This window comes from Panthera tigris, chromosome E3 (assembly GCF_018350195.1).
Source record: "Panthera tigris isolate Pti1 chromosome E3, P.tigris_Pti1_mat1.1, whole genome shotgun sequence".
Classification (NCBI taxonomy): domain Eukaryota; kingdom Metazoa; phylum Chordata; class Mammalia; order Carnivora; family Felidae; genus Panthera; species Panthera tigris.
The window spans coordinates 21,819,650-21,841,591 of NC_056675.1; the positions used below are offsets into that span (position 1 = coordinate 21,819,650).

The 21,942-nt window shown below is 48.1% G+C and overlaps 1 protein-coding gene across 2 annotated transcripts in view; it reads right to left on the bottom strand.

Annotated features, from left to right (window-relative positions):
* Positions 1-817: 817 nt before the first annotated feature.
* The window catches only part of SLC5A11 (solute carrier family 5 member 11), a 38,010-nt gene continuing 16,885 nt past the window's right edge, over positions 818-21,942 (bottom strand). Inside the window, exons 7-15 of one of the 2 annotated variants that reach the window (XM_007084087.3) lie at positions 21,306-21,386; positions 17,565-17,770; positions 13,000-13,135; positions 6,443-6,550; positions 5,951-6,101; positions 3,813-3,981; positions 3,196-3,411; positions 2,379-2,550; positions 818-1,081 (exon numbers count right to left, since the gene is read on the bottom strand). In XM_007084087.3, the coding sequence (XP_007084149.2) occupies positions 876-1,081; positions 2,379-2,550; positions 3,196-3,411; positions 3,813-3,981; positions 5,951-6,101; positions 6,443-6,550; positions 13,000-13,135; positions 17,565-17,770; positions 21,306-21,386 (1,445 nt within the window). In that variant the 3' untranslated portion in view covers positions 818-875. The remainder of the gene's footprint in view (positions 1,082-2,378; positions 2,551-3,195; positions 3,412-3,812; positions 3,982-5,950; positions 6,102-6,442; positions 6,551-12,999; positions 13,136-17,564; positions 17,771-21,305; positions 21,387-21,942) is intronic. The other variant, XM_042971354.1, reaches the window with a different exon arrangement.

Consider the following 21,942-nt stretch of genomic DNA (forward strand, 5'->3'; position numbering starts at 1 on the left):
CCAGCGTGGAAGGCAAGCGGTGGGACGCAGGTCCCGGTCCCCGCACGTCGAAGGGAGCGGGAGAAGGTTAAGGGCTAGCGCTCGGCCGGGCCGGCGTGGCAGCTGCTGGGCTGGGAGGCCTTGGGGGTGTCTTAGCTTCTTTATCCCTCTGAATGTCGTTCTTGGTGTTCCACGACAGGTAAGAAGAGTGAACAGCCCTTTGAGAAAAGGAACCGTTTACACTTCTTTTTCCCCCAGATTCGAACCGCCATTGCTTTTTTATGTTTTTAAGTTTGTTTGTTTGTTTTTGAGAGAGAGCAAGAAAGGGAGGGGCAGAGAGCTGGAGAGAGAGAATTCCAAGCAGGCTCCACACTGTCAGCAATAGCCCAATGCCCACTGCGGGGCTCGAACCCACAAAGCCATGGGATTGTGACCTGAGCCGAAATCAACAGACACTTAACCGAGGCGCTTAACCGACAGCAACCCAGCAATCCATTGCCTTTGAAGAAGGTGCCTCACCCTGGATTTCAGCTCGGGCACCATCTCCCCAGCTTCGTGGGTTCGAGCCCTGCATCTGGCTCATGCTGACAGTGTGGAGCCTGCTTGGGATTCTCTCTCTCTCCCTCTCTCTCTCTCTGCCCCTCCCTTGCTTGGTCTCTCTCAAAAATGAATACATGAAGAAGAAAGGAGAAGGAGGAGGAGGAGGAGGAGGAGGAGGAGAAGAAGAAGAAGAAGAAGAAGAAGAAAAGAGCTCGGTGTCATGTTGGAAATGCCCCGGAGGAACTCCCATGAAGCCTCGTGGTAAACAAACAAAGCTTTATTACTTGTCTTCTCTCATTACAAAAACAGGGCACGGAAAATAAACCGAGAGCTCGGACCCCTGGGTTCACCCCACGTTAAGCAAAGTAGCCCCAGACAAAGACGGCACAGGTAACGCACACGATGAGGTTGATGTCCAGAAGGGTTTTCACGGGGGGGTTTTCTTCCAAGGAGACGATGACGGGTTCCACTTTGCTGGGGGGCTCCTCCTTGCCCCGGCTCTCCATCCCACAGAGCCACAGGATGGCTCGTACCACTCTGGACTGCTCTGGGGTCGTGTCACCTAGAAGAACCCAAAGGAAGGTCATAAGGATGGGCTGTGCGTCCGGGAGAAGACACCAAGGGGACCAACCAGATGTGTTCCGCACATAGTAACAAATACTTGGTGTATCTCTCGTGTCTCTTGAAATGCACGGCCTCCTGGATCTATACTTGAGTTTCCCCTGTTAGGCTGATGTGGACACATAGCCACAGTGTGTATGCATGTGTGTGCATGTATGTGTGTGTATATATATATATATACAGGGCCACGCGTGATGATGAACAACAGCCCACAGCCTCAGGGTCATGGAGGCAATAGGGGCTGGTGGGGACTTTGGCTAATTGAAGGGCACATCCCAGGTCTTAAGGCGCCCGCTTTACGAGCTCCAGACGTCAGTCGTGCAGACACGTGGGCCCAGTGTTGTTACAATCTCCCCATTTTCCAAGAGAAGACAGATATCTGGAATTTTACATGCAATCTCCCAATTTTTAAATGCTAAGTCACATTTCATTACAATGGTAGGTGGGCTAAACCACAGTATGTCTGCAAGCTGCCAGTTTGGAACGAGTGTAATTTAGAGAATGCCAGTAGTATTCCAGCCTACCTTGTGGGATTTCGAGAGGATTAGGTGAGCCATGTTCTAGCAGGCGCTCAGCAAGTGTTTGCTGCTATTGCTTCCCAGCGAGGTATCTGATGAAAGCTACTGAGGGGCGCCTGGGGAGCTCAGTGGGTTAAGTGTTTGACTTTTGATTTCAGCTCAGGACACAATCTCGTGGTGTGTGAGTTCGAGCCCTGCATCAGGCTCCATGCTGATGGTGCAGAGGCTGCCTGGGATTCCTTCTCTCTCTCTGAGCCTCCCCCCATTCATTCTCTCTCTCTCTCTCTCTCAAAATAAATAAACTTAGGGGCGCCTGGGTGGCTCAGTCGGCTAAGCGTCCAACTTCAGCTCAGGTCATGATCTCACGGTTCGTGGGTTCAAGCTTTGCATTGGGCTCTGTGCTGACAGCTCAGAGCCTAGAGCCTGCTTCAGATTCTGTGTGTGTGTCTCCCTCTCTCTCTGCCCCTCCCCCACTCACACTGTCTCTCTCTCTCCTTCAAAAATAAACATTAAAAAAAATTTTTTTTAAAAAACACTAACTAAAGGAAAGAAAGAAAGTTACTGAAGAACCCGCTTGCAAGGCTGGACATTAGGAGTCAGGCGGTGCTAAAATTTCAATTCTGCCCCTTCTCTGGCTTATGATTTGGTAGAAAAATTCCCCCCTGAAACAGAGAATTCTTCCTGGGCTTCTTCAACTGTAACCGAGGAAAGAACACTCACAGCTGTGGGGTTTGGATATGTTTTCTTGAATCATCTCCAACTGGATGGTGGTGATGCTGGTCTCGGGGGTCCCATTCTGAGAGACGGGAAGAGGCAGGGGAGTTGCTGGTGGGAGTGGCTGTTCCTTCTGGACCTTGGGGTCATGACGAGTAAACCAGGTCAGGCGGCTTACCTAAGGAACAGTGATGGATTAGAAGATTGGGGTCCCCTGCTCGACCCCGCGTTCAGCTTCATGTCTGAGAATGTCCCCGGCCTGGCCCTGTCACTGCACCTACCACGAGCTCCACTCCCTGCACTCTTCAGAAGCAGTGGGCATTCCCCCCACGATGCCCCCAGGTTATTTCAGCAGCCTCAGTTCTGTTGGGACCTCCCCCCACCCCTCCCTCATTCCAGCCCCCAGGGCTTAACCCCAGCCCGGGAATCTGGGGGGACCCGCCCGTGAGCCACTCAGCACATATATTTCTCTAGCTACAGGGACTGAATTGGGTCGCAGATACATGTGTCGAGCCGACTCCATCGATGGGAATCGGGAGCTTTGCCAGAAATGCTGGGATGAACATGTTTCTGCTATTGCTTAATGAATATAAGAGAAGATAAAAGCCTTAGAAGCTGGCAGGCCCCTGTGGTGCCTACAAATAGAGGCAGAAATAAGGATGGATTCTGATGATCCTCAGTCCTGAACCAGGTTGTCCCTCAAGCCTAACCCTGGATGTCCCAGCTTTTTGAACAGTCGAACCCTCTTTGTTAAGGCCAGCGTGGGTGCGTCTGCTCACGGCACAGGGTCTCCGTGGTTACACAGTACCAAACCCAAATGTACCATTTCCTTGGAGGGTGGCTCCGTGAACCAGCTCACAACGGACACCGTGATCAGAGTAACCGCGGACAGAATCATGGAGAAGTAGAGGTAGTGGACATGCTTCACCACGGCGGGGCGGTCATCTGGCTGGTCACACCGAGGCTGCGTGTAAACGAAGTCCAAGGCCAGCCGAATCAAGCCTAGGAGAAGGCCCAAGATCAGACCTGAGAAAGCACCCTGTAAATCAGAGCAAGGCCATCTTAGAGACGTCCAAGGTTAAGGGGCGGCCGGCCTGGGCCTCTGCGGACCTCGACCTCGACCTCGACAAGCCGTCCTCAAGAGCTTGGCTCTCTAGGGACGGTCGATGCACACGTCAGTGATTTGAAAGGACTGCAAGTTACTCAGCTGTTTATCTTTCACACGCGACTAATCATTTATGCATAATTCACTCCTTGTTAACTCGGCTCCCCCGTTTAGTGACGGAATGCATCAACACAGAACCCCCATCGCTGCTTTGCAAAGGCCCGGTGGCACCCTCCCCACGCCTCCCTCCACAGAAACGCATCCCCGGAAACGCCACCCACGCCCTCACGGGGCGGCGCTAGCTTCTCGCGTGGCGGGGACTCGTCCAGAGCTACCTTTTCATTGGTCCGCTTCCAGAAACATCCCATGATGAAGACCACAGCCACAGGCGGCTGCAGGTAGGAGCTGATTGACTGGATGTAAATGAAGAGCTGGCCCCCCTGGCTGGCCTGAACCACGGGGATCCAGAGGATGGAGATCAGCACCAACAACAACACAAACACCCTGACAGCAGGCCGAGAGAGACCCTGGTTAGTATGCCTCCCCGGATGCTTACTGCTGTCTCTTGTTAACAGCTCTATTGGGGTAGAATTTTCACACCATAAGATTCCCCCATCGCAAGTGTACAATCCCAGAACTTCGGGTAACACAATCAAGATTCAGAGCATCCATTGCTGGGGCGCCCGGGTGGCTCAGTCGTTCGAACGTCCCACTTCGGCTCAGGTCATGATCTCATAGCTCGTGAATTCGAGCCCCACCTCGGGTTTTCTGCTGTCAGCACTGAGCCCACTTCAGAGCCTCTGTTCCCCTCTCTCTCTCTGCGCCTCCTCTGCTCACACTGTCTCCCTCAAAAATAAACTAACATTAAAAAAAAAAACCCGCCAAACTGTTTTAAACAGTTGGACCGTTTTACATTCCTACCTGTAGTGCTATGAAAGTTGCTATTTCTCTACCTCCGTGTCTGTCTCTCTTTTTTTAATGTTTATTTATTTTTGAGACGTGCACAAGTGGAAGAGGGGCAGAGAGGGAGACAGAGGATCTGAAGCGGGCTTTGCACTGACAGCAGAGAGCCCGATGTGGGCCTCACCCACAGATCACGACCTGAGCTGAAGTCGGACGCTCGACCAACTGAGCCTCCTTGCCTTTTTGATTACAGCCATTCTAGGGGGTGTGTAGCTTTCTAGGGGTACAGTCTCATTTTGTAGATTGATCTAGATCGCAGATCCTTTGTCAGCTACATGGCTTGCAAATATTTTCTCCTCATCTGTGGCGTCTCCTCTCATTGCCTTGATGGTGTCCTTTGAAGTGAAAAACTTTTAGCTTTTGATGAAGTCTGATGTATTACGATTATTTTTTCTTTTCTGGGTTATGCTGTCTGTGTCTGACCTAAGAATGCTTTCACTAACCCAAGACTGAGACAGCCCTCCGGGCTCCAAGATGCCTTATTAGCATGTATTTTACATAAAATTTGCGTACCATTCATTTTGGCCACTTTCATTCCCCCCACTAGACTTTAGCACCTTGCAAAAAGCCTTGATAGAAAAGCCTTCCCTGAGGGGGTGCCTGGGTAGCTCAGTGGGTAGAGTGTCTGACTTCGGCTCAGATCATGATCTCACAGTTTGTGAGCCTGAGCCCCGCGTCGGGCTCCATGCTGACAGCACAGAGCCTGGAACCTGCTTCGGATTCTGTGTCTCCCTCTCTCTGCTCCTCCCCTGCTCACATTCTGTCTCTCTCTGCCTCTCTCTCTCTCAAAAATAAATAAACATTAAAAAAAATTTTTTTTTAAGGAAAGCCTTCCTGAGTCCCCAGAACCCCATCCCCTTTTTACCAGGCTTTGGGGTCCCACCCAGTCCAGGCTGGGGACTCCTCCTCTGAATGTTTACATCTCCTGGCTCCTGATCATAGCACTCATTGGGGTTGTAATTTCCTTTTATTTTTTTAATTAAAAAAAAAAAAAACGTTTATTCATTTATTTTGAGAGAGAGCACATGAGCAGGGGAGGGGCAGAGACAAGAGGGAGAGAGAGAATCCCAAGCAGGCTCCATGCCATCAGCACAGAACCCAATGTGGGGGTCGATCCCACGAACCATGAGATCGTGACCTGAGCCAAAATCAAGAGTTGGACACTTAACCATCTGAGCCACTCAGGCACTCTGTAATTTGCTTTTTAATTATCCTTTCTCTGTAATTCTCTTCTCTTTAGTTTTGTGAAAGCAAGAACTAAATCTTTGCTTTGCACTGCTGTGCGCCCGGCCACCTGGCACATAGTAGGTGCTCAGGGAACGTCTCTTGGATGAGTGACTTCTCTGCACGCAGAGTCCTAAGGAACCTCCCCTTTGCCATCAGAGGAGGCTGAGCCTCCAGGATGAGTGGCTGGTGGGGCGTGGCCTCTGGGTGGGCTCAGCTTTCTCCTCCCTGGGTGTGTGTGGGACTTTTCACTCCCCTCCCCGGGCCCTGCTCAGTATGGCCTTACCTGCCGACAATCATGAGCTCCCTCTCGGACGCCCGGGGCCGGATGCAATTCCAGAGGTCCATGGTGAAGATGGTGCTGGCACTGTTAAAGATGGAGGTGAGGGAGGACATGAGCGCCGCCACCATCACGGCCATCATGAGCCCACGGAGCCCTGGGGGCAAAAGGGAGGTCTATGGGCCTCAGGTTTCTCCTGCTACCGGCTGTTACCTCCACTCATGACCCCAGGACCCCAGGCCTGTAGCACCAGCTGATCCCAGTCGGTGCCCCTAGGAGGGGGCAGAACTCAGGGGACCATGAGGAGGGACTGGGGTTGCTTGTGGGGAGTCAGGCGGAGACCCCTGCAGAGCCAGGGCCTGGGTTTTATTCGGGGGCTCTGTGGCTCGGTCCCTCCCACGGCCCTCCCATCTTGTCCCTCCTTCAGGTCAGGGCTCAGCCGAGGCCCTCCTTTCTGGACGCTCCAGGGGACTGCACTCAGGGGAGAGGGGACATTACCTGTGGGCAGGAGCTCCAGCACAAGTTTGGGGTACGCGATGTCTGAGCAGCCAGAGGGATTGCTGCAGACCTTCAGGCAGGTGTCTGGGTCCGCACAAGCCACTTGATCTGTGGAAGAAACGAGGCCCAGAGTGAGCAGAGCCTCTGAGCCCAGGCCTTGCCAAAACACGGCCCGACTGACGCAGGCCGGCACCAGGAGCCAGGGTTTTTGCATATACCAGCATAGCTCAATGAAATAAAGGAGCCTGGACTCTACACCACGACCTTCTTGTTTAACCTTGCCATCGCTGCAAAACTGGGACGGTCACATAACGATCGTAGCGGGGGTCGGCCGAGATGACATACGTCATGCGCTTAACACAGTCCGATACAGAGGAAGGGCTGGATGCATTGCAGCTGTTATTACTGTGACCCAAATAAAGCTGACATACACCTAGCGGCCACTCTCTCCACAGTGTCCTACATCAGGCTGCATCCCCGGATCCCCCAAAAGGGGCCGCAAGCATTTCACATCTTGCCTGCCGTTTGTCGGAGGTGCAAAGGCGAATGCCATTGACTGGCACGTGGCGAGTTATTTTCTAAATCCCTCTTTACCCATCTCCTCAATAGCTTTTTTCATTGTAGGCTCATAACAACGCGACCACGCTGGCTGAGTGTCTCTCCTCCTCTCCCTGTAATTCTGTATCAGGTCTTTTCCCTCCTGGACAGCATTCTAGTTTTCTAGTGTAAATCCATCATGGCTTCCTGGCATCTGTAGTTCTTTCTTTTTTATTTTTAATTTTTTTAATGTTTGTTCATTTTTGAAAGAGAGAGACAGAGCACAAGCAGCGGTGGGACGGAGAGAGAGAGGAGGACACAGAATCTGAAGCAGGCTCCAGGCCCTGAGCTGTCAGCACCGAGCCTGAGGCGGGGCTCGAACTCACGAACTGTGAGATCATGACCTGAGCCGAAGTCAGACACTCAACCGACTGAGCCACCCAGGTGCCCCCTGGCATCTGTAGTTCTTTATGTCTTCCTAGCTTAAGGATGAACACAATCCCAGAAGATGAGCCTAGGTCTCCGGCTCGGAGGACAGAGTGTGTGGCATTGAGTAGGTGCTCAATAAATTTTTATGGGGCCGAGGCTAGCTATCACAGAACTGCTGTTTACTTTTTCATAACCATATGAGGAAGGCAGAGATTACTTTAACCATTTCACAGATAAGGAACCAGGGCGAGGGACCTGATTATAAACACCTATGTCATGTCAGAGGCAGAGCTGAAACCCAGGTCTCCTGACTCCCAATCCAATTTTTCAGAGGAGGAAGACCAAGAGAGTGTATGTTTTCCATCTTTAATGAGTCAGCCAGTCACTTCATCTGAGGCTCAATTGTGACCACTGGGACCTTCAGAACTCTGTATGGTCTCAATGGTTCGGCACCTGCATCTGAGTGACCTCTTTCCTGTCACCTTGTCACCTTCTGCCTTCCTCAACTCCTGATATCTGAGCCGACCAATGCTCCTCACCACCGTGCCAACGTCTACCCAACACCTGTCACCTTGGCTGGGCCACTTGTGATCTCTCAAGTCTCCTCTGCCAGATGGACTGAAAACTAACTCCCATGAATCACTCCTGGCCCCCTATTCTCAATCCAAAGGCTTCAGTCCTTTTTCCTCATTTTGAGGGGTGACACTGCTTTTCAGCCCATCTCGAACCTCAGTTTACAAGTGAACATGGAGCCCTCCACTGCCTGTGCTGACTTCCCCCCCACCCCCCGCCCACTCCAATGCAGTTCCAATGTCATGATAACCATTTAGGTGAGGCCTCAAAAGCAGATGTTGGACAGTATACCAGATGAGCTTATATATTCTATATTCTTACCTGCATTAAAACTGCTAATTTAATAAATGTCAAAGGAGACCACGATTTTAAAATGCAAAATGGGGCACCTGGGTGGCTCAACTGGTTAAGCTTCCAACCTCGGCTGAGGTCATGATCTCGCGGTTCGTGGGTTCAAGCCCCGTGTCGGGCTCTGTGCTGACAGCTCTGTTTCAGATTCTGTGCCTCCCTCTCTCTCTGCCCCTCCCCTGCTCACACTCTGTCTCTGTCTCTCTCAAAAATGAATAAAAAAATTTTTTTAAATGCAATATTGTTGCATCTTCCTTTTTGTAACATCAGACCTCAGAAATGGAAATACTCTTGGCCCTTTCATCCACTGGGAAGTCCAAAGTCATACTGGTCTCTATAAAACTTCTCCACACGCTGTCATTTGTCTTCTCAAGGACGGGACCCTTTGCTCCACTAACATCCACCAATGGGTGTTGTGGCCACAACTGATCATACAATTGCTGCGGAATAGAAGTAGATGCCCCCAAAACTCTGGTTCAATCCTTACATAAAATTAAAACTGTAGACCAAAAGTGATATTTGATGAGAAGTCTTGAGCTGAAAACATCTTAAGAAAAATTATTTTGAGAGTTCAAAGTTCTTGGCTTTTTATGACTCCTCTGAGAAGTCTTAAAAGATAAGGAAGTACTGTCATTCCCATGCCCAGAACATGGTAAGGAGCCTCCCAGTCGGGCAAAGGTCTTGTTCACCTTCAAATCCTATGGGCTTTGCTTCTTTTTGTCCAAAAGCCCCTCTCTTCAAGGTACATCTAGAAGGAGAAAGACTCTCCCCGAGATATTTAATTAACTACACAGTTTAACCTTTGGTTGTTAACTTCATGTTGTTTACCCTTCTCGACATGCAACCTTCAACCATGAAATGTGACAGACACAGTTTACAAGGCCATTGTCCTTGTCTGTTCAGCTTAAAGAATCCATAAGGATATTAGTTGGCTCAGCTAAGTTACATGTGGAACCAGCGGCCTGGCAGATCATTAACCCACCATTCAGTAACAACCACCCACATGCCTTAGGTTAATTAATCAACCATTCAGATCTGGGGCAGGTTCTTCTGTCAGAACCTCTGATGTCTGACAGGAAGGATGCTTCTGGCAATGTCAGATCCGAATAACACAAAACCTGTTTCTGAATGCCAACATTCACCGGAGGTTCACTATGGCTCAGGTGCTACAGAGAAAGACAGTACATATACCTTCTCTATATTCTTCACAACTCCATGGGGAAGATGTGGTTATTACCCCTATTTTAAAGGCAAGTAAATTGAGGCCCAGAGAGGTGAAAAGGCTTCCTCAAATCATACAGCTATAAGTATCATGGGTGGGTCTCATTCCCCTAGCGTATTTCCAGGGCTCAGGTGGGACCATTGGCTTTGAAAATGGGCACATTTCTAGACTCATGTTTTATTGGTTTTGAGGGTGGTTTTGCTTCTCTCTTAGTTTCCACTAGGGTTCATTTCAAAGTCTGCACCATTTCTCACTTGGATAAGCGGAAGAGAGTGTTGTCCAGACTCATGATAGCTCAGGACTGCAGCATCCTTTTAGGTGGTTTCTGGACCCAATTGAGGATTCAGGGGGCACCTGGCAGAGCAGACATGGGGGAAGACACAGGAACAGGTAAGTAGAGTGGCCGGGGTTTCTCAGTCTTCTGGAGGGCTTGTTAAAAACAGATTGCCGGGCTTCAACTCCAAGGGATTCTGATTCAGTAGGTCTTGGATGGGGCCTGAAAATTTGCATTGTTTTTAAAGAGAGAGAGCACAGGTTGGGGAGAGAGGCAGACTGAGACAGGGAGAGAGAGAGAGAATTAAACAGGCTTGACACTGAGTGTGGAGGGGGCTCGATCCCACAACTCTGGGATCATGACCTGAGCCGAAATCAAGAGTCAGATGCTCAACAGACTGAGCCACCCAGGCGCCCCTGAAAGCCTGCATTTCTAACAAGTTCCAAGGTGACACTGATGCTGCTAGACTGGGGACCACACTTGGAGAAGCACTTGTCTAGGCCTTCAAACACACTACGACCACCTCACCCTGTCCACCCTACTTCACTCTCCCTTCACACTTACTGCTGGTACCACATGCTAGAGTGTTTTGATTTATATTTTAGCTTGCTTTTTCCTGAGTACCAGACTCATCCATTACATTACAAAGTCCTTAGGGGCAAAGAACATGGCATCGTGATTGCTGATTGGCTGGCTGTTAACAGTGATGGTCAGGGTCTTGTGATTGGTCTTCCAGACACCGACCCAAAGCTTAAAGTGTAATTTGCTGCAAGATACAGTAACATGAGGGGCACCTGGCTGGCTCGGTCAGTTGAGCATCCAATTCTTGGTTTCTGCTCAGGTCAAAACCTCATGATTCATTAGTTCGAGCCCCGCCATCGGGCTCTGCGCTGACAATGCGGGGTCTGCTTGAGATCCTCTCTTTCCCTATCCCTCTGCCCCTTCCCTGCCATGCGTGCTCTCTCTCTCAAAATAAACAAACTTAAAAAAAAATCCTAAGATACGTGATTAAGAGTCGGGCTTTGGAGGCCGATGCACCTAGGTTCAAATCCCATCACCCAGCACTAGCCAGGTAACTTCTGGCAAGTCACGTAGCCTAGGAGGGGTCTAGGTTGCTCTTCCTTAACCCCCACATCCAACCCATCATTAATCTTATTAGCTCGGGGCGCCTGGGTGGCTCAGTCGTTAAATGCTGGACTCTTGATTTCAGCTCTGGTTACGATCTCACAGTTGGTGAGTCTGAGCCTCGCATCAGGCTCTGTGCTGACAGCGCAGGACCTGCTTGGGATTCTCTCTCTCTCTCTCTCTCTCTCAAAATAAATGAATAAACTTAAAAAAAATCTTATTGGCTCCACTCTGAAATGTATTTTGAAAACATCCGTATGGATCAACTTTTTTTTTTTTTAATGTTTAGTTTTGAGAGACAGAGTATGAACAGGGGAGGGGCAGAGAGAGAGGGAGACACAGAATCCGAAGTAGGCTCCAGGTCTGAGCTGTCAGTACAGAGCCCGACGTGGGGCTCGAACTCACAAGCCGCGAGATCATGACCTGAGATAAAGTTGGACACTTAACCAACTGAGCCACCCAGGCGCCCCTTTGTGGATCAACGGCTGCCTTGTCACAGAGGACATCCCTGGAAAGCTTGTCAGAAGAAACCACTGCCCAGAATTCCCTGCAACATCTCCCTGTGCCTGTCACTCACAGCTGTCGGCACAATCAATGGATATTTATAATCTTTTTCTCCTCTACCACTAGAATGTGAGCCCTACAACAGCAGAGATACTGTTTGTCTTATTCACTAATGGATCCCCAGCATCTTCTAGAATAAGGCCTGGCAGATCATTGGCTCTCAGGATCTTTGGTGGATACACAGAAGAATAAATAAATGAGCAGATTAACTGACTTCTCTGAGCTTCAATATCCTCATCTGTAAATGAAAACAGCCCTAACAGTACCTATCTCTTAAGGCTGTTTTGAGGAGTAAATGAGATAATACATTAAAAAAAAAAAAAAAAAAAAGAGCAAACACTTCTACAGTGCTTACTTGTGCCAGAACTGCTTTACGTCTCATGAAGTAATATCCCCATTTTATGAGTGAGGAAACAGAGGCAAGTGGCTTTCCAAGGTCACACAGCTAGTATGTGGCAGAGCCAGGATTCTGGCTGCACCGTTCAAATCAGAGTCCATATTCATAACCACTGCACTCTCGGTAAGACTCGGCGTGATGAACGTAGGTTGTTTAAAGCTGCTTTCTTGTGCACATGTTAAGCCTACCCGAGAGCTGTGTACTTTCCATCAAGTCACTCCAGCTGTTAGTCTCAGGAGGGTTTTTCCAAGCCCTGTGCGCTTTCCCTGGACACCGGCCCAGTGACTCTGGGTTCTCCATGCCATCTGGACTGCAGGAGCATGAGCCCAGCGTCTAGCACCACGGACAGCTCCCCACACTTTCCTCCTAATGCTTACTGTCCTAAATTATTCTGACAAAATTTCTGGGCCATCCTACCCTTTCTTTACCAGGTGGCACTGTTTAGGATAAAGCACAAAGGAGGAAGCACTCTAGGTTACACTCCCCTTTGAGTTAACAACAGCCTTGGTGGGCATGAGAGAAGGCTCACCGATATGGAAGAAGAGGAACTTTCCTCCATACAGATCAGCAGTTCCTGACATCACAGTGACTCCCGATTACACCCTCCCCCCAGTCCTGTTTATCCACACAGTGCAAATGTCATCACTTTACCAGACTGAAAAAACTTTTCTAAGACAAATATTCTAGAGGCTATGATATCCCTGATTTTTGTTAAATACCCCCAAAGTTATTTGGCCACTGGGCCAAAATGACCAAATGGAGCTGAAACACTAAAGCATTAAGAGGAACTCTCACATTAGTCTTTAGGAAACTGACATCTGGAACCACAAGGTTTGAGCTCAGTTTGTGGCTTCAAAAAAATACACACGGGTCACCCCTCGATTGGACATATACTAGACGTTCCTGTTGAACCCCTGTTGGGAAACAGTATAGAGTCAAATGTCCGGATGGAGATACCTGAGTCAAAATGACTCTGCAGGGACTCCAATCACATTCTATGATGGCAGTCATACATTTAGAACATGTATGAAACTCAAAGGGCCTGAAACTCAAAGACAGATGGCCTCTACTCCCCACTGTCTTCTCACCTGGGAAGAGGACACGACTGACCATTCCAGGGAATACCATCATGAAGAGAGGAAGCACCTTCAGGTAGGCAGCCATCAGAGAGCCTCCTTTGGCATGGGACAGGTTCTTGGCAGCCAGAGACCGCTGAACAATCACCTGGAAAACAGTGGGGTGGTTGGGAGCTGAGGTGGCTCTCTGTAACGGCAAACTAAGTGTGCACAGCTCCTGAGTACGTGTCAAGGACTTAGGATCTTGGTTTGCCTGGCTTCCCTCAGAGGAAACATTGCTTCCCTATCTCCAATACCCATGGTACAGTTCGGGAAGCCAGGAATCCCATTCTGTTCCCTCCCCACTCCTTTATCCTGGGATTGCCGCTGGCCAATTAGATTTCTCCACAGAGTTACTCTGTTTCTCTGGCTACCATTTTCAGTTAAGGACAAGTACAAATCCAAGGTGGGCCAGTTACAACTTCCCATGGAACTTCTCTAAGTATCCGACTTCAGCTCAGGTCATGATCTCATGGTTTGTGGTTCAAGCCCCGTGTCGGGTCTGTGCTGACAGCTCAGAGCCTGGAGCCTACTTCGCATTCAGTGTCTCCCCCTCTCTCTCTGCCCCTCCCCTACTCATGCTCTGCCTCTCCCTCTCTCAAAAATAAATAAACATTAAAATATTTTTGAGAGACAGGTGCCTGGGTAGCTCAGTCGGTTAAGTGTCTGACTTCAGCACAGGTCATGATCTCATGGTTTGTGAGTTCAAGCCCTGTGTCGGGCTCTGTGCGGACAGCTCGGAGCCTGGAGCCCACTTCCGATTCTGTGTCTCCTGTCTCCTTCTCTCTCTGCCCCTCTCCCACTCTTGCTTTGTCTCTCTGTCTCTCAACAATGAATAAACGCTAAAAAAAATTTTTTTTTAATTTAAAAAAATTTTTTTTAAGAGAGAGACAGAGCACACCCCCAGGCCCAAGTCATGGAACCACAGTTCATAGGACTGGTATGAAAAGGAATTAATTCACCGAATGGTTAGATCAGGGCCTGGATCAGCATCAGGAAATGTTTAAATGCCATTATAATTGTCCACTGTTACTTACCTTCTCAGTCTCTACCCAGGAAGATCTGGAACATTCTTTGTGAATTGTGAATGCTGCTTTGCCCGTGTCCTGTTCTAAAAGTAGCCTAGACAGAGGGCTGTGCGTTCCCTAGGGCAGCACCAGCACAGTGAACCAAGTCAGAAGACCCTACAGAATCTAGGTCAGCAGCTACACTGTGTGGTCAAAACCAGCACAGCGTCAAGGAGGGCTTGGGTTTCTAGGCCCTCTTGCCCTGCCTGGCATTTGGAAGGAGACAGAGTCTTCTGTGACTACGTCCCCAGGCTCCTGAACCATGCAAGGTGGGTTGGAGGTGGCTTTCAAAGGGTGCGTGCTGGGATCCCAACTAAGAAGGGCGTGAGGAATCTCAAGGAAATATTTGCACAAATTCATACTGTGTCAAGAGCAGTTAACAGGGGCGTCTGGCTGGCTCAGTGGGTAGAACATGTGATTCTTTTTTTTTTTTTTTAATTTTTAAAAAACGTTTGTTTGAGGGAGAGAGACAGAGCGTGAGTAGGGGAGGGGCAGAGAGAGGCGCAGAGAGAATCCAAAGCAGGCTCCAGGTTCTGAGCCATCCGCACAGAGCCCGACATGGGGTTTGAACCCACAAGCTGTGAGATCACGACCTGAGCTGAATCCAGACACTTAACCAACTGAGCCACACAAGGCTCCCCTTTGCGATTCTCCATCTCAACATTATGAGTTTAAGCCCCACATTGGGCGTGGAGCCTACTTAAAAAAAAAAATAGCAGTAACATAAACCATAGCAAACCTATAAATGTTTTTAATGATGTATTAGCTGTCTCTGCAACAAAAGGACTATGACCGAATTCCTCATGCTTCCCTCTTCTGTAACCATTAGTAACCCCACTTAACAGATGAGGAAACAAGATGTTAGGATGCCAAGGTTACGCCCCCTGAACTTAACTCCAGGCCTGGTAAGTTTGCTTTTTTTCATGTTTATCTTTGAGGTGGGGGAGGGGCAGAGAGGGAGGGGGATGGGGGATCCAAGCGGGCTCCGCGCTGTCAGTGCAGAGCCTGATGCGAGGCTGAAACTCACACCCCGAGCCGAAACCGGATGCTCAACCGACTGAGCCACCCAGGTGCTCCCAGGCCTGTGAAGTTCAAAGCTCATGCTGTTAACCTAGATCTGCGCTGTGTCCCAAGGTCTCCTCTACCTGAGATGGGCTGAGGGGGAGAAGATTTGCCAAGGACGGGCTCCCTCTTAGAGGGGCGGTTCATGTGTGCTGCGCCCACCACTGCCCCGGGCGCAGAGGAGTCGCGGCCCGTGGGGGGACCTGGCCTCCTTTTCCTTCAGTGTTGACCGGCATACATTCCATGGCCCCACTCCATGATCGTTACTTCAGTTAAACTTCCATCAGCCCTGACTCTGCAATACGGCTGCCAAGATGGCACACAGATCTCTGGTCTTCGACAGGACAGGCATTTTGATTCACGGGGCTTAAATCTTGACAAAGTACGAACAGGTGCACAGGAGGAAACAACTTCCATCCAACCTGGCGCGTCTGCCCTGTATCCCTGCCCATGAGCCCTCTTCTTTCTTTTACCTACATGCATCCGGCTCCTTTGTGCAAATGTAAGAAATGTGAACGTTGATTCTATCCACGCTCTGTCAACACAAGGGCTAATTATGCATCCTGTGCTGCCTTGTACCTTATTGCTTTCTCCTTTGCACAGGCTGTTCCCTCTGCTGCACACTCTGTTCCCCACCTATCGCTGGGAGCCCTGCTCCTCTCCTTCGAAGCCTGTGCTTCCAAGGGTCACTTCTTGGTCCTACCTCCCCTTGCCACCCTATTTTATTTATTTTTTAGTATATATTTTTAATCTCTACACCCAGTGTGGGGCGTCAACTCAACCCTGAGATTAAGAGTTGCACGTTCCACCACTGCCCTTTTTAAAAAAATTTTAATTTATTTTTATGGGGCGCCTGAAGCCTGCTTTGGATTCTGTGTCTCCCTCTCTCTCTGCCCCTTCCCCAATCACGGTCTCTCTCTCTCTCTCTCAAAAATAAATACACATTTAAAAAATAAATTTTCAGGGGCGCCTGGGTGACTCAGTCGGTTGAGTATCCGACTTTGGTTCAGGTCATGATCTCGTGGTTTGTGAGTTCAGGCCCCATGTCGGGCTCTGTGCTGACAGCTCAGAGCCTGGAGCCTGTTTCAGATTCTGTGTCTCCCTCTCTCTCTCTGACCCTCCCCCATTCATGCTCTGTCTCAAAAATAAATAAAAAAAATTTTTTTTTAAATAAATAAAATTTTAATTTATTTTTAATTTTTTAAATGTGTATTTATTTGAGAGAGTATGAGTGGGGGAAGGTCAGAGAGAGGGGACAGAGGATTGGAAGCAGGCTCTGTGCTGACAGTAGAGAGCCCAATGTGAGGCTTGAACCCACGAACCGTGACATCATGACCTGAACCAAAGTTGGATGCTTAACCAACTCAGCCACCCAGGAACCCATACCACCACCCTATTTTAAACTGCACTCCCACACTCAACCCCTGTTTCCCTACCCTGCTTTAAAAAAAAAAAAATGATATATATCACCTTTAAATATTCCACACAATTTGCTTAAATAGATATATTGTCTGTCTACCCCCCCACTAGAAGAAGGTGAGCTCCGAGAGAGGCGAGAGCCCTGTCTGATTTGTTCGCTCATGATTTCCAAGTGCCTGGTGCACAGAGGACACCCAGTGAGTATTTGTTGAGCAAATGAGGCCCACTATCAGTTTTAACCTCCTTTTGAAATATATCACCTGTTTTGCTTAGTGGATCTTTCCTGACATTAGCAGGATGTATTAAGAGTTTCCCTTCGTGGGCGCCTGGGTGGCTCAGTCAGTTGAGTGACCAACTCTCAGTTTCAGCTCAGGTCATGATCTCGTGGTTCATGGTTTTGAGTCCCACATCAGGCTCTGCACTGATGGTGCAGAGCCTGCTTGGGATTCTCTCTCTCTCTCTTTCTCTCTCTCTCTCTCTGCCCCACCCCTGCTCCTGCTCTCTCTCTCTCAAAATAAATAAATAAACTTAAAAAAAAAAAAAAAGAGAGGCACCTGGGTGGCTCAGTCGTTAAGCATCTGACTTTGGCTCAGGTCATGATCTCACGGTTTGTGAGTTCAAGTCCCACATTGGGTAAGCTTGTGCCCTGCTTCGGGGGAACCCCACTTCTCTCTTTCTCCCTCTGCCCCTCATGTGATTTTCTCTCCTCTCTCTCTCTCTGCCCCTTGCGCACTTGCACCCTCTTTTTCTCTCTCTCAAAAAGAAAAGAGTTCCCCTTTGCAAATATTAGTAGCTTTGGATTTGCCCCTACATGAGCAAGCTCAAGAGGTAAAACAACACACAGATGTAAAAAGGAAGTAGTCGAGCTTGGGGGCAAGGGGGGCGGGGAATGCAAACAAGAGCAGATGGAGGGAAGAAAAACCAGAGTCTCCAGCCCCCCCAAGGAAAGAAGCCTCCCGGAGGGCGCTCGCTCAGCCAGCTGGTCTGTACCTGATCCGTGCACCAGTACCAGAGCGACGGGATGGACATTCCAAATAGGATCCCGGGCCACGGGAGGTCGGATGTCAGTGGGTCTCTGAAAATATGGAAGGCGTCACCTCGGGGCAGTCCGCAGCTGCTGTTCTCACTCCGGTTGCTAGCCAGGGCCAAGAAGTACTTCTCCTTTAGGCCTTCCATCCCTCCGACTGCAGCAAAACCTAGAATTCAGAGGAATAGCAAATTGTCCAGAAACTCAGAGCAATCCACACCAAGTGGTTAAGGGGATGGTAGGAGATGGGTGAAATCCTACTTAGAGCAGAGCTACTCAGGAAGGTTAGTCGCCTTCAAGGTTCTTAACTTTTTTTATATGCCTTCGGTAGTGATTATGTATTGCTTCTCAAAATATTAATAATCAGGGGCGCCTGGGTGGCTCAGTCAGTAAAGCATCTGACCTCAGCTCAGGTCATGATCTCACCCTGCGTCGGCTCTGTGCTGACAGCTAAGAGCCCGGAGCCTGCTTTGGATTCTGTGTCTCCCTCTCTGCCTGCCCCTCCCCTCCTGGTGCTCTCTCTCTCTCTCTCAAAAATGAATAAACATTAAACAATATTAATAACATAATACAAAATACATAGGACTGTAAAGGAAACAGATATACTGAAGACAATCATTGAAACATAAAAATTGTGACTCAATAATTTACATATTTGCTCCATTAAACAGTAAGAACAGCAGTGAGCGTAATAACAATTTATTTATTTTTAAGATTTTATTTTTAAGTAATGTCTACACCCAACATGGGGTTAGTTAAAATGAAGGTTAATATAAATGGCTTTAAAAAAAAAAAAGGCTTTTTCTTCTTTTTAATCACTCTAAAAGACAAATGACTGTCTAAAGCAAAACTTGTAGCGTTGTATTGGGGTTTAAAACATCTGTAAATGTATGGCAACAATAAAAGAAGAGAGGATTTGGGAGTGTAATATTGTAAGGTTCTTTTTTCTTCTTTTTTTTTTTTTTTGAGAGAGAGACTTGTGCTGTCTCTCTCTGAAAAATAAACATCTAAAAAAATTTTTTTTAATGAATTCAGTAAAGTTGCAGATACAAAAACCAACATACAAAAATCAGTTGTGTTTCTATACGCTAACAAACGATTGAAAGGAGAAATTAGGAAAACCCCGTTTACAATTGCATCACAGAGGATAAAAAAAAAAAAAAAATAGGAACAATTGTAACCAAGAAGATGAAGTGTCTGTGCACTGAAAACTATAACACACTGATGAAAGAAATTAAGGAAAACACAAATAAATGGGCAGATATTGTGTTCATGGATTAGAAGAATTAATATTATCAGGGGCGCCTGGGTGGCTCAGTCGGTTAAGCGTCCGACTTCGGCTCAGGTCACGATCTCACAGTTCATGGGTTCAAGCCCCACATCGGGCTCTGTGCTGACAGCTCGGAGCCTGGAGCTGCTTCGGATTCTGTGTCTCCCTCTCTCTCTGCCCCTCCCCCGTTCATGCTCTGTCTCTCTCTGTCTCAAAAGTAAAAATAAACATTAAAAAAAAAGAATTAATATTATCAGCACGTCCACACCCCCCAATGAGATCTAGAGATTCTTTTTCTTTTCTTAATAAGCTCTATGCCCAACGTGAAGCTTGAACCCACGAGCCTGAGATCAACAGTCGCATTCTCTGACAACTGAGCCAGCCAGGTGCCCTGCAATCTACAAAATCAGTGGAATCCCCATCAAAATTTCAATGGCTTTCCTCACAGAAATAGAAAAAAAAAAAATCACCCTAAAATTCATATGGAGCCACGAAAGACCCAGATACCCAAAGCAACATCGAGAAAGGAGAACAAGGTGGGAGGCATCATGCTTCCTGATTTCAAGCTTATTATAAAGCTGCAGAAACCAAAACCATATGGTGTTGGCATAAAAAGACTCACAGACCAATGGGATACACAGACCAATGGGACAGAATTGAGGGCACGGAAATTAACCCACACGTATATGGCCAGTTAGTTTTCAACATGTGAATATCTGCAGATCCCTTGGGAGAACATCTAATAAAGCAGATTGATGAAGATTACAGAGGGCTGATCTGTAATCTCTTTCCTGCCCGACTGTAATGGATTAAGTAATGGAACTTCCCCACTGAGAACCCATACTTTTGTGGGGAAAGATCTAGAGGTGTTGCTAAGAATGACAGAACTTGGGAAGATCTGTATTTTGGGTCTCTTTGCATCTAAAACCTGTCATAAGCAGCTCGTGAAGCCCTGGGAGGTTCAAAGGTTTGGTATTTATGACAGTGACCACACCGAGCATTTTTCTAATAAAGCTGACAATTGTCCTTCATGTATTTGTTACTCATTTGTATTTCCTCTTTTAAAAAAAAAAAAATGTTTATTTTTGAGAGAGACCGAGAGTTGGGGAGAGACAGAGAGGTAAGGAGACACAGAATGCCAAGCAGGTTCCAGGCTCTGAGCTGTCAGTCCAGAGCCTGACTCAGGGCTCAAACCCACGAACTGTGAGATCATGACCTGAGCTGAAGCCAGACGCTTAACTGGCTGAGCCACCCAGGCCCCCCTGTATTTCCTCTTCACATACGACATATCAGTGAAGTTTTCTTCTTCATGAGGGTCCAAAACATTTGTTAAAGTTAATGAGCAATTTTTGTTCATGTTGCGCAACAATTATTCCATAATTACTTCCTTAAAGTTTTGTTTAAAAGACGAAAGCCGCACATAAACACAATTTAAAGTGTGCAGAAAGGCACAATGCTATGATAAAACTCGTATCTCCTCGACCCCTGTTCCTAGACAATTCCCGAGTCCTTATTTCTTTTGGCTTTGACACTCTTGAGGAACTGATTAGGAATCTTGTAAAATGATTCTCCATCGGATGTCTGATGTTTATTCCTGAATAATTATGTGTTTTTGGTAAGCGTGGCACAGAGGCTCCGTTATGTCCCTCTCACCCTATGAGCAGCTACATATCAGTATGTCCTATTCCTGGCGACATTGACCGCGATCACTTAGCTACAATGGTGCATGCCAGGTTGCCCCACGGTAAAGCGACTATTTTCCCCTTTGTGATTAGTGAATATCTTGGACATGGTAACTGAGATCATGCAAAAATCCCTGCTATCTTGAGCATTTACCGTTGAATCTTGCCTCCAATTATCACGGTGGTGCCCTCATGTTGATTTTCTATTTCTCTCCCTCTGTCTGCATTTATTAATTGGAATTCTTCTGTAAGAAGAATTTTGTCCCTGTGCCCCTTTTATTTATTAATCATTTTTCCCTCTCAATATAGGAGGAACTATTCATTTTTACCTAAAAATCAGTAAACTTCCGGGGCGCCTGGGTGGCTCAGTTGGTTAAGCGTCCGACTTCAGCTCAGGTCATGATGTCCCGGTTCGTGAGTCGGAGCCCCGCGTCGGCTCTGTGCTAACAGTGCAGAGCCTGCTTGCGATTCTCTCTCTCCCTCTCTCTCTCTGCCCTTTCCCACCCCCACCCCCCGGTGCTTTCTCTCTTTCTCAAAATAAATGGATAAACTTGGGAAAAAAAACAGTAAATTTCTGTAAGTTCAGTTCTCTTCCAGCTAAAACAACCATGTCTCAAGGAAATCATTCGTGATGGAATGCCCCAGGGGTATGCTTTTGGCAGCTGGGTTTGCTGATCCCCATGATGAGAGCAGATGTCCCTTCCTGAGAGAGGGCCTGTCACCCACCCAAGTGACCCTGGGGCCCCACTTACTGTAGCCCATCAGGATGAGTGCTCCTATAAGCATGATCAGAGTCTGCAGGGCATCCGTGTAGATCACAGCAGCCAGGCCACCTGGGGGTGGGGGTGGGAATAAGCATGGAGATGAGGGTCGGACACCCTGGGTAACAACAGAGAGAATCTGGAAGCTCAAGACCTGAGATTTCTTAGTGTTGTTTACAAAGATGGCCACAAGACCTCCTTCCTGGGCACAGGCCCATGTTGCCTTGTGGCTTTCCTGCTCCTTTTCATGTTGTTGTTTTGTTTTTTTTTTAATTTTTAAATGTTTGTTTTTGAGAGACAGAGAAAGAGAGAGACAGCATGAATTGGAGAGGGGCAGAGAGAGAGAGAGACACAGAATCCGAAGCAGGCTCCAGGCCCTGAGCTGTCAGCACAGAGCCTGACGCGGGGCTCGAACTCATGGACTGTGATTTCATGACCTGAGCCAAAGCTGAATGTTTAACCAACTGAGCCACCCAGGTTCTCCTGCTTTTCATGTTGATGTAAATAAAGCTGATTTCTCTATGTCTTAACTATGGGCTTGGCCAAACTACTTGCTTCGACCAACAGAATATGGGGGAGTGCTACTGTGCAGGCCTAAGCCTAGCCCTCAAGGGCCCTGAAGCTTCTG